Below are 12,622 nucleotides of genomic sequence, written 5' to 3'. Positions count from 1 at the left end.
GGTTGCCATAGACCTTGGGTTTTACAGCACTGATGTAGCTCCTAAAGCCGCAGGCCCTCAGTCAGTCAGGGAGTGGGTTTGGCTCCGCACCGGCTCTCGACGGTTCACAGACAGAGCGTAGCCAAGGCCATCACTTCCTCCTCCTCCTCCTCCTCCTCTTCCATGCTCCTCTATTCTTCCACTAAATCCTTCTTTTCTATTTATTGCACTGACTCAACCAACTGTAACTCCCATTTATGGCTTCATAAAATATTCCGTCTTGAAAATTAGCAGCGCTCCATGTGCTAAAGCTGTGAGGCACGGTGTTTTATCTGGACTAAATCTTCCGTCTTTGTTTCTCTAACTCCTGTCACAGGTCCTTTCTCTTTCTCTTTTGACTTCGCCCACACACCTTTTTGTCCCATTTTTTTTAATAAGCTGGGTTTGAAACAACTTAGCGACTTGATGGAATGGTGAGTGGAGAAAGGGAGTGGAACATTTTTCTTCCCCCTTCGTCTGGACAACTTATCCAGAGGTCAGTGTGGAAAAGTGAGAGCTTGGTCATTTGAGAGCGGGGAGACGTCACCAAGAAGGAAAGGCTTCGGGGTCGCCATCGGACGGTATTTACTGAAAATTGTGCCTCGGTGCTCCTACTCAGCAATTTTTTTGCAAATTTGTGGGCCATTCTTTACCTCAGTCTATTGAGGTGCCGTAACTATTGGTCCCTACGTTGACCTGAAGTACTGGCTATGTGTAGGGCCACTCTGGTCATTCTTAGGAGGATTGGTCTACCATGGTTGCACTGTTCTTTTCAGTAAAACATGCAAAATGCTAAGCCAGAGTAATGTGAAAAACTGAATCTGAAGGTCTGTGGCGAGAAAGAGATCCTCTTTTTACAACTGACTGGAGCCATTTCATTTAATGCAAACACATTATTGATGCAATCATTGGGTGTTGGTTTTTCATGCCACTAAAGCATTTTTAAATATTTTCTTGCACTGGCAGTCCTGACACAAAAACAGACCTACCTGCAATTTAAAAGTCTCGCAGCAACTCTTCAAAAACACACATTTGATGATTACCCACTGTACTTGTGTCTGTGCAGCAAACATTTTCTCTCCTTCACCCTCTTGCATTCTAACAACCACTTTGGCAATATTAGCTAAACTTTTGTTTTTTTTGGAAGCCTGAAAAACCGCAACCATGGCTGCAACTGCACCGAGACGGCAGGAAAGCAGGGAGAAGGGAGAAGGGAGGCATCGCTCGCCCTGCTCCTCCTCTTGTGTGTCTAGTTTCCGAGAAAACCTCGCCTGTGATTTCCAGACACACGCTGGGGTCACTGGAGGAGGTGAGGCTGCAGGCTGGTTCTAATTAGAAACTGCACGGTAAGGCATTGTGCACGAATGCACTCTTATGCCTGTACATGAGTGTATGTGCGCCTTGTTTGTGTGTGTGTGTGTGTGTGTGTGTGTGTGTGTGTGTGCGTGTGCAAGAGAGGGAGGATGTTAAACAAGGTATTGTGGCTTATTGTTGCGAGGAGAGCCGCGGCGACCACCTGCTTTCCATCAGGAGCGTCGGCTCCAAGACTAACAGCGCGCTGCTTCAGAGTCCTTGCGCTGGTTCTCCTTGCGCGGCGTGCTTCTCGTATCGCTGCCACTACGTCACTCACACAAACACAACTGCCCCGAAAGAGATGTTGACAGAGACTGTCAGTGTCAAGCCACGGCTGGCTTTACTACGTCTTTAACAAGAGGCTGTAAAAACGCCCCCAACCAGTCGCACCGCGTCGAGTCACGTGGCAAACAGGTGCCTCTTTGATTTGATCTCGGGTCTCGCCTCACATGTTGGATTAGAATCAGAAAGTCCAACCGTCCATCTTCTACCATCCATATACAGTAGTAGGAAAAATGTCCTTGACATTTTACTCAGTCCCTACTATTCATCAAGGTATTTCGTTGTTTCTTGATAATTAGACAAAATAAGAAAATGGCATTCATGCAGTTCTTGTACCCTTGTTGGGACGTCATTTTGCTTGAACATTCAGTTCCGAGCTGGACGGAAACGTGATCGTGCAGCATGTGGGTAAATGTTGGTGAGCTGCACTCGGAGACTGAGATTTTTAGCACAATACCTCGTGCATTGCGTTAAAAATCATGCATCACATATGCATGAGGTGTACAAAAAACGTTTTTCCTCCACTTTATCTGGATGGCACTTCTAGAGAACTGGGAAAATTCTCTCAAATGAATCTTGAGTATCTGTTTTACATTTACAACTTAACATAAATTATTCTTTTTATTTTACATTTTAAATGACATTGTCTATTTTAAGATAAGACGGCTGTTAACATGAACACGTCAAATGAATGTCTAAAAACAATGGCCAGTGAAAGAGAATATGTGGACAGAGCTAATATTAACAGTCATATTTACATGAAACCAGTAACATCAACGCTATTGCATGTGGCAAATATTGAATAATAAACAACCCAAAAAACTTGAAATCATCCAATAATAATAAACACCCAGAGTTTGTGTGTGTCATTATCTGAGACACACAAATTTCAAATGGAAAGTGTTGTTGCCAATAGGAAAGCAAGCTGTCAGATCTTTTTTGGCACTCGCACCCATCCGGCATCAGACACACCTCAGTTCAGGATATGAATACACATCCTGGAGTATGTGCTTCTCAAGCATCACACAATGCAACGGGGTGTGATTACATCCTGCCAAACGGTAGACTTAACAATTGCAGAGCTTTCCAAACTGAGCAGGACAGGATTTGTTGTTATTATTTTTTGTAGGCACGTTTACAATTCGGGGCAACAGGGTGGTGCGGTGGTTAGCGCTGTCACGAAAGGTTGCGGGTTTGATTCCCAGTCCTGGCTGAATGTTCTCCCGGTGTCCCTGTGTGTGAGAGGTGAATTGGGAGCTTTCAGTTGTCTCCCACTTGATGAAGTAGAAAAGCTTACCAGCCAGGGGTGTGGAATCTCCGGGAGGGGCATCTGTGGAGGGGCCGGCAGACTGCTGTGGATCTCTGACTTGAATGAAGGCTCTAGCAAGAAACCACAGAGAGACGAAGAAAAGGTGAAAATTTAACACATTACACTCATTGGGAGTTTTTTCATCTTTGCCAACAACATTGGCGTAATTTGCTAATCTTGCTTGCGATTGCGGTTTAAAAATTGGCTCCGACCGGGTATTTTGGTGCAGCGCATCCTCTGATCTCACCTTTCTCGGAGAGGACTCGGAGCAGGATGTTGGACAGATGCAATTTCCTCTCTCGCACCCCGGCGCTCAGATACTCCCGGTCCAACAGGTCCAGGAAGAGACGAAGCTCGCACAACAGCTCCTCCATCGCTGTGGCACAAAGACACACACGCAGACACACCCATAAGCATTTAGGATTCACAATCATGATTCATTTACACATTAAACTGTTTTTTTAAGATACCGATCTTTGGCAAGGCAACCTGAAGACCTCAACGCATACAAGTTGCAAACAAACCGCTAGAGGAGCATGGATGAGGCCTAAATTCGACCAAACCTGCTGTCCGCCGTGTTTTTGTTTCCAAAGCAATGCTGAACAGGCACTGAACCCAAGTTAAAGATGATAAGAAAATGTAGCAACACTAGCAGAACAGCCAGGAAGAGGTTGATAAGACGCTCAGCATAGTCAGACCTGGCAACCCATCTCACACTACTTTATAACTAAAGTTGGAAAACATTGCACCCCCCCCAATAGGACAGAGATACGGGAAGGAAACCAAAGCACGGGAGTCGCTAACACCATCATGGGGCCTGTGGAATCCGTGCTCGCTCACCAACACAACCCCGCCACCCACCCAACACCCATCCGAGGGACCTGTTTTGACACGGATGGCACAACATCGAGTTCACAGGGGTGACGCGGAGGCGCCACGCTCTGCACAGCAATGCATTTGCACTCACACAGAAAGTGCCTCCATACAAACACCGGGATGCCGGGCCTGTTCTGGAGCCACTGGAGCTTACTGTCAACATCTGATTACATCGGAGGCGATGACATCATAATGGAAAACAGCTGCAGGTCGAAGGCTGCAAGTTGAGATAATGATTGCGTGTTTATTGTGGTGGATTTAAATGTTGGAAACTGACTGACTGACTGACTGACTGACTGGGATGCCTGCACAACACACTTTGTCCTTTCTCTATTTCAGAGGCGAGATTTTGACACAATCTTCAGGCTAAAGCGACACTGTGCTGTGTGATGATGCCATGTTTACACTGAAACACAAGCATTCATTGTAAAATAAAGTAATATGTATATTAATTTAACGGTTTTACACAAGCATATGTGCTTTTTCGCAGCGGTTGGTCAAGCCTCAGCAGAGTTCTACAGTGGGTAAGCCCTCACCTCTAACAGGGCCAGCCATGACTTGCACATGCTCTTTACGTAATCATATTAGAATCACTTTGATCAGCATTTGTGCACAAAGCACACTCTTTTGACCCAGGAATCCATGCTTCTTTGCCAGTTTTGATGATGCAGCCCAGCTGCTTTGTCTCTTCCAAACCCAACATTTGATCAATATTTCAGTTATTGTCACAAAAGAGGCTTTCTGTTGAAACGGGGCGCCGCAACAATGGATTCTCCGAGCTACTTCCGTGACTTGCAGTTTCCACTGCGGCTGTAATGGCCATAACAGCAGGACAGGCCAAGCTGTCGGACAATAAATTTCTTTTGTTGCATTCCTCAGATAATCTCTTAATCCTAGCAGCGGATGTGTTCTGCATGGACATACCGTTAAAATGTTCATTTTCTCAGACAAAGTTCCAATTTATTGACATACACGTGGGAGAAACAGGGCTCGTATCACCTGTCACATAACGGGCACAGCGTTGTGGCAATTTCACTGCACCGTTAGCAGACTGGTTGCTCAATGTTCATGCCAACATCGATTAATAATTCATTCATCAATTAATTGTTTTACTTTCAATAGTGGTTTGGATTTATATCGCACTGTCCACAGAGCCCAAAGTGAAACATTATTCCTTCACACCGGTGGTGGTGGCTGCACCTGAAGCCACAACTGCAGCCACAGCTTGGGACGGCCGAGAGAAACGCGGCTGCCAATCTGCACCAAATGGCCCCTCCCACCACCATCACCGCCATCACACATTCGCTGCCGCTAAAATTCGACAGAGGGGTCGGAGCAGGAGCAGATGGATGGAGTGTTTTGGTGACCCACCTCATAAGAGAAAAAAAAATATCATGGGATATTTAGAAATGTATTTTCTTCAGGTCCAGCAGGCCAGATTAAAAAGCTCAAACGGGCCACAGCTGGCCCCCGGGCCACAGTTTACCCATGCCTGGGCTAATACGTCTCACCCAATGACACAAGACAAAGACTGGGATGTGGTGGGATTGAAATCGACGCCAGATAATATTAAAAAAAAAAGACATGCCTGCCAAAATGTTCTTACTTTAGACGGACATCATTCTGGCAAGAGAAGAATCATGACATCACCACTTTCCAAGCAACTTCAAAGGGCCGAGTTCTCTTCAAAGTAAAGACGCGTCGTTTTCCTCCAACCTCTTTTGCTATTTATAACCCAGACGTGGCGGCTTCCTCCTCAGCTGACCTGAAACATTAACCGAATCGTATTCGCTTAGCTTGTACATTTTCCCCAAACATCTCCACGGCCGATGAAAACGTGCGGCAAAACCACCGAGGTGGGTTGGAAGCACCGCGCACGCACCGCCGTGCCTGTTTTTATCGTGCAGCGGGAACGGCCGAGTGCACTTTCCTGCCCCATTTGCTCTTTCATAGAGCAACCTGTACAATACTTTAACTCTACCGGGGTGGTCAGAAAACGACAGCCTTCTTGAGTGTGTGTGTGTGTGTGTGTGTGTGTGTGTGTGTGTGGTGTGTGTGTGTGTGTGTGTGCGTGTGTCATTAAATCCTACAGCGAGCTCTCTGGATCACCAAAGACGGAGGAAAATGGAGCAGTGCGGGGCGAGAGCGGGGGGGACCACCCTCAAACAAGGCCCGGGGGCGAGCAGAAAAAGTACCTCGCCGTGCAAACACACCGCCCACGCCCTTTCTTTAAAACTCCCCCTCCGCCCCCCACAAAGCCTCGTCTCTCGTTTCACTCACACGACTCTTCACCTCTATTCACCTCCAACCTGGCCCTGAATTAGTTGACCGGTAGTTCGAGGGTCCGCGCGGCCGCTGTGTGCAGTTTTTAGACGCGCACTCTGGAACAGTGGGAGCGGGAACGCTTCTCAACATAAACCACTTGGCTAATTGGTTGTCTGACATCCGCAGACATGTGTCTCCCGTGCACTTTGGGCAAGATTTACATGTGATATATTCTAAGGAGTGTAATTAGAATGCAACCGCGAGGGCCGCGTCAACAAGAAGAAGTGAGCTTGACAAATGAATGGAGGACTTTCCCAGGGAAGAAAAGAAATCCCTCCTTCACACACACACACACACACACACACACACACACACACACACACACACACACACACAACTAAATACACCTAGACATATTTTCATTAGGGAGTATTCACACTTCCCGGAGCTCTGGACAAAAGGGTTTGGGTTTTTTTTCCCCGCCCCTTAGTGAGGTATGTGACTTTTCGCAAGTCAGCAGGGTCACACTTGGGTCTCAGGCAGAAACTCAACAGCCCATTGTTGCTGTTGCCTCAAAAAAAAAAAAAAGAAAAAAGAAAAACGTTAAGCTATGCAAAGGGAGGTGGGTTCGCTGCCCTCTTCCCCGAATACAGCTGTTTTGATTGACAGCCCGCTGACAGATTCTAGTCCCCGTGCGTGTGTGCTTATCAGGTGTCTGTCTCTGGTTGCCAGCAGTGCCTTTAACACTTTACTTCTGTTTAGTCTGGGTGCGAAAGCAGGCCCTCAGGACGGAATCTGCCAACACACACACACACACACACACACACACACACACACACACACACACACACACACACACACACACACACACACACACAGGGTTTCTGTGTGTGTGTGCCATAAATCAAGATTCAAATGTCAGTGGGTTTTGAGCCAGCCACACACACACACACACACACACACACAAATATCTCTAAGTAGTTCTACTTTCTCTCATTTAGTGAACACAATACATTACATTTGCCCTGGGGGTGGGCTGGACACATTTAGAGTCAGTGTCATTATTGGCTGCGTCAGAGCAGTACGAGCCTGATGGTGCAACTACCAAATATACACAGCTGGTCTTCGGTTGAGTTTGGTGAGTTCTTAATCACTCAACCAAATTTCGTAATTAGAAATTAATCAAGATTCAATTGAACTCTTATGACAGGAATATTGGAAAGGAAGACCAAGCAAAGGTGAAATGCATCACAAAGCTTGATGGCCAAGTCAAGTTAAAATAAAAGTGTGCCTTGTTAGCATATCTGATACTTTTTTTCAGCCAAACTGTACAAAAACGCTTCCAACCAATGTCATACCAGAAAATGTTACCAAGTGTGTTTCAGTACAATTGGCTCCAGGTGTAAAGTGTAGCTGCTGCTGCACTTGAGAAGCCTCAAAAATGAGAGTCATCCACCCAATTATCTCTTCTGAATGTAATCTGAGCTTCTGTGAAACTTAATTGCACTGTGGGCTCAGTGTTACAGTAAGATGACAGTTTTGTTAATTCAGGTTGGTTTAGGGTTAGATGTTGGGTTTACGGTTAGATGTTGGCATGGTGACTGCATCCAGTCACCTAACAAAACACAACAGACAAATGAGCACCTATGGGCACAAACACAAGATTAATACGCACACCATCATAAGTGCTCTTCTGCAGAGGATTAGTGAAACAGAGCAGGTACGGGTTAAGCATTCAGTGCTGAACAGCAAATCTGGTTTACTTACTTATTCTGAAAAAAAATTACTCTATACTTTTTTTTTTTTTTTAAGTAATATTGTGTAATGCTATTAAAACAGTTAGCTAAAAGCCAATATAATGCATTGCCCCAAAACCCATAACAAAAAATAAAAAGTTATAAAATAAGACTTAAATTTTATATTTAGAATTATATGTACAGTATATTATTAATTTGACTACAATCATCTTTCTCTGAACTTTAACATTCAAGTTTTGGATTAGATTTTAAAACATAAAACAACCTGAACTGATTTAGCACTGTTTTCTTTGATTTTGGACAACGAGAAGGGATTTTTGACAGATTAAATTCCTCTCTTATGTTAAACATAAATAATGAAAAATGTTGTAATTTAGTGGCGCTTTAGGCTGAGTCATCTTTAAAAAGATTTAAAAGTCATGCACATTGCCAGCCATAGATGTTTTTACTAAGGTTTCTAGGGTTTTGACTTGGACACGCACCAAGCTCAAGGCAGAGTTATGGACAGATCAGAGGCAGGGCGATGCTGCATTAGTTTATGATGAAAGACAAGCTGTCTCGCTCCCTTTCCCATTTCTCAGCTCTGTAATTACAAGGTTTGTGTGTTTTCTTCGTTCCATTGGGACATGCCAGGCAAACATCACAGAGCGAGGCTGATTGCTATCGAACAGTACAGGTGGTTTACAGCGGGAGCAGATGTTTCCCTGACCGCAAATACACATGTGCAGATCTCTGATGTGCAGGTCGGAGGTAGAAGAAAGGGTTGGTACTGGGAGGGATGCTGCAATGCTGACGGAGGTTTACAGAAGTTCAGCGAGAAGGGAAGGGAACACGGTGGTGGGGGGGGGGGGGGGGGGTTCATCTGAAGGCAGAGGCAACGGTGCTGCCTTTGGTATCTCTCTCCAAAGATAATTAGAGTGCGCTTGGTTGAAAGTCAGATGGAAAGATAGAGTAATGACACTGAGCACATCTTCGAGTGGGAATGGCAGAGATGTGGTTTTCCATATGTGGCTGGGAAGAGCTGCAGCAGCAGCCTGGGTGTGAGAAATTAACAGAGGGGCTTTCATCAGCGAGGTCATGGAAGTCACAGAGCAATTATGGGATCTTTAGTTCATCGAATGACGGCAGAGTGGATCATCCCACAAAGGAGTAGAGCTTGGGGATGACCGCAAACTGCGGGGATATGATCTGACAGTGTTGATCAAATGACTCTCTTATGATTAGATTAATTAACCACCTAAAAGTTAACCTAAAAAATAAAGGTCACATTCATTTATGTAAAATCAAGCAATGCTTTTTACACCACTGTGTCCTCATTTCTGACTTTCTAATTATTCAATGCAACAGTTGGTGGGGTGGCGATTGCTGATTATTTTGGCTGCACAGCCACGCCACCAAGGACAAACTTTGGTAATGTCAATTATCTGTAAACCTCTGAGTGAAGCTGATGAATTGCTGAAACCAGTGAACTGCTTGTGTGATACAGTCTGAGAAGTAACTTTGAAACTATTTTCTTTTAGTACAATCTTCTCTTTTGATGTTCAAAAAGTCCCCAACAGGAACCGAGAGCTCCAAGCCCTATAATCTGTCACCTCCATTATATCCGACCCACAGTAGCAAACTGTAGCCATGGACAAGCCACAAAGGGCCAGTGTAAGCATTTGTGGTCAAGTGACAAATTCATACATGGACCCAAAACAACATGTAAACAGTGGCAAGTGACACATGCCAAGAAGTGCACCATCTCTTTGTCCGAAACTCTTTCTTTGTTGTTGCGGTTGTTGCTGCTCTTTTAATCTGACTGATCTCCAAATACTGCACGTCAACACCTAAAATTAATTACCGGTAGTCACATAACCACAAGCAACCAGCGCATATTTGGTCCTGTAGTCTGAAAAATCAGACAAACAAAAAGCTAACAAGCTAAGTAGCTTATCCCATTACAACATTAGGACCATTGAAAATCCTGAGGGTGAAGGAGGAGGGATTGGGGGGTGGGCTTATCATTATTAATCCTCTATTATTGGACTTAAATCATCACAGTGACCATCAGCGATAGGGCCGAAAAGGAGTATTTAATTTTACATTTTGCACTAGGCGTCCAAATTTACATTCTTGGTTTATGATGTTGTCTTCTTAGGCCTACAGTCCCCATCCCTCTCCGTGTGTTTTTCCAGATGGATATTGACACGGGGGGGAACGCCGGGAGGACTATGATTAGTCGGCTCGAAATTAAAGCCTCTGCTGCCTCGTGCCAAGCTCACTGACAGGCTGGCTTTGAGGGAAGGAGGCAGAGATTACAAACTCATTTCTCCTCATCTCTCCTCTCCGTGTCTCGGATACCCTCCCTCCATGCTCCAATCCCACAAAAAAGGAGGGGCTTACCGGCCTAGCACATGAAAGCTTTTAAAACTGAATCATCTCAGGGAAGAATGGGCATTTTGAACTGGGTTTTAGAAGGGAAAGTGACCCCCCTTCAAGGCCCCAACCCAACAGTAAAGCAGACCTCAATGGTCCAGAACGGTGACACCATGTTCCCATTCTGACCACATCAATCACAACCCAATTAACTGCATCTCTATACAGGGTTTCTGCGAAGGAAACTGCCATAATAAAAGGCAATAAACACTCAAACACTTGAGCAATACTTTTGCCACCCCCCACACCCAAATCATGGCACCAGGCAAAGTCGAAAAGCTTTGCAGCTTGACAATAGTTTTTGAGTCGATAGAAGTAGTTTTCTCTGTTTCCACAAGCAGCTCCAGCAAACAGAGTCCAACGGAGTTTCTTAACAACGCATATACAAGGATTATGACTTGTTAACTCTAATAGAAACCACCACCCACTTGCATGTTTCATGAGCCTAGACTGCTATAGGGATCGGTTCTTTTTGGATCATGTTCGTCTTGAGATCATCTTGACAATGCCCATTACAACTAGGACAAATCTGAGTTATTCACAAATTGCAGACAGCGTTTCACCTGTTATGTACAACTGTGTCCAGCAGTAAAAGTAAACAAACAAAAAAAAAAGTGCAGTGAAGGACAGCCCACTATATATCTATATTAGGTGTGTTTAGGTCATCGATTGTGTGTCGGTAAACGTTTCAGGACCTCACAAGCGTTTATTCCAGCACATTGAGCAAAATCAAAAGTTGTTGCTGTTTTCATTATTGGAGGAAAAAACAATTACAATACATCCAGATGTTACAGATTTATGTTAATATGTGACCAACAGTGTCGGCTGAACAGTATTGTCGGACATCCCTACTTAGAATTGACACCTTATTGATAGCTCTTCAATAACACCTTTACGCCCTCGCCTTAGCCACCTTTCAATCAGGTGGAAGGTCTAACAAACATCAGCCACAGCAGGAAGTCAAAATGCAGTTTTGCAGGGACTGTGGCAGTATTCTGTTTTCAGGATATTGGTGTTTTTAGGATACAATTGTATCTTGAGAACTACCAATGATTTTCAGACTGAAATGTTTATTTTTGTAAAATACAAAAAGAAGCAGGGGGAAACTTTTGAAATGTTTTAAAATGTAACCATTCCTAACTCACAATAATGATGCCGGAAACAAAAACCTGACCAGCTAAATTGTAGCGTTCAGCAGATGCGTGATTACAAACCCCTCCTAAACACAATGAATGTCTGTCACAACCTCACCAAATACCCAGCGGAGAAGCACCACTGGGCTACCTGATACCCTGCAGCTGCTCATGGAGGTTGTGTTATTGTAGGATTCACTGTTAAAACTGAGAGACACTGGAGATATGCAGCAGTTGTGTTGTCATTCCTGGATAATGTTAGGGAAATCACTGGCTGCAGAGTGGAGGAACACCGCTGCTGGCCTGGACTTTGTGAATTGGGAACGTGCACTGCCAACTTTCGCTGCACGGGGATATCTGATAGAACATAAATAAAGTGGGGCACAGCAAGGCTGCAGAGCTGGAGGGACCATGTTTCATTTCCACAGAACTCAAGGGGCTCAAACCCAAAATCCAAAAAACAGTGTCTCTATCGCAGGTAACAGTAAGTCTCTCGCGCCATTTCAAATCAAGGCTATGCGAGGACAAAAGTGACGACATGATAAAATGTGGTGCTGGTGTATCTGGATCTGTTGTCTAGCAACTGTGAGGTGATGGAAACCAGGCTCAATTTTTTTAAGGTCAGAAAGCTAGAAAAGACAGAATGGGGTTATATAACAATGGGCAGCACAGTTCACCAAGAGGAAGCATATCATAACAATTCAGAGCTGCAGGATGACTGACTGAGGACTGTTAATAAGTACATCGCCCCCGTTGCATTCATGCTTTACTCCAAATATCCATGAGCAACACTCTTAAATATCTAGTGGCAAAGCTTCTGCTAAAATGCTGTGTGCTTTTGTAGCTCTCTCTACAAACAGATAAACTTTATACCTACTGCTGGTTCAACACAAACACTGCAAAATCTACATGGAGTTTAAAGCTTTTCCATTCCAGATCTCTACAGATTGCAAAGGGGAAAATAGTAACCTTCCGTTTAAAGCCTCCCACAAAACACAGCATTTACATTTCATTGCAAAAAAAAATATGTTTGTTTTCAATGGGACACGGTTGAAAATAAAAAAAGGTGCACATGAGGTGGTCTCAGAGTGTGGGACCAGTGGGGGGGTGTTGTCACGAAATATTGGCAGGCGCATTTCTGACATCACAAAGGGTTGATTTGCAATGCTGTGTCTTTAAGGACACATGGTCTCGAAGGGAAGCAGGTACAT

The 12,622-nt window shown here is 44.6% G+C and overlaps 1 protein-coding gene across 3 annotated transcripts in view; it reads right to left on the bottom strand.

Annotated features, from left to right (window-relative positions):
* afap1 (actin filament associated protein 1) overlaps nt 1–12,622 on the bottom strand; it is a 65,462-nt gene that overhangs the window by 27,175 nt on the left and 25,665 nt on the right. For all 3 annotated transcript variants that reach the window (XM_076033916.1, XM_076033915.1, XM_076033917.1), the window contains exons 2-3: nt 3,210–3,338; nt 2,951–3,033 (exon numbers count right to left, since the gene is read on the bottom strand). In XM_076033916.1, the coding sequence (XP_075890031.1) occupies nt 2,951–3,033; nt 3,210–3,338 (212 nt within the window). The remainder of the gene's footprint in view (nt 1–2,950; nt 3,034–3,209; nt 3,339–12,622) is intronic.

This window comes from Nelusetta ayraudi, unplaced genomic scaffold (assembly GCF_046127955.1).
Source record: "Nelusetta ayraudi isolate G7.1 ecotype Tasmania unplaced genomic scaffold, CSIRO-AGI_Nayr_v1 ptg000042l, whole genome shotgun sequence".
NCBI lineage: Eukaryota > Metazoa > Chordata > Actinopteri > Tetraodontiformes > Monacanthidae > Nelusetta > Nelusetta ayraudi.
Note: the sequence above shows the minus strand (reverse complement) of the source record. Positions and strands in the feature narration are given on the sequence as shown.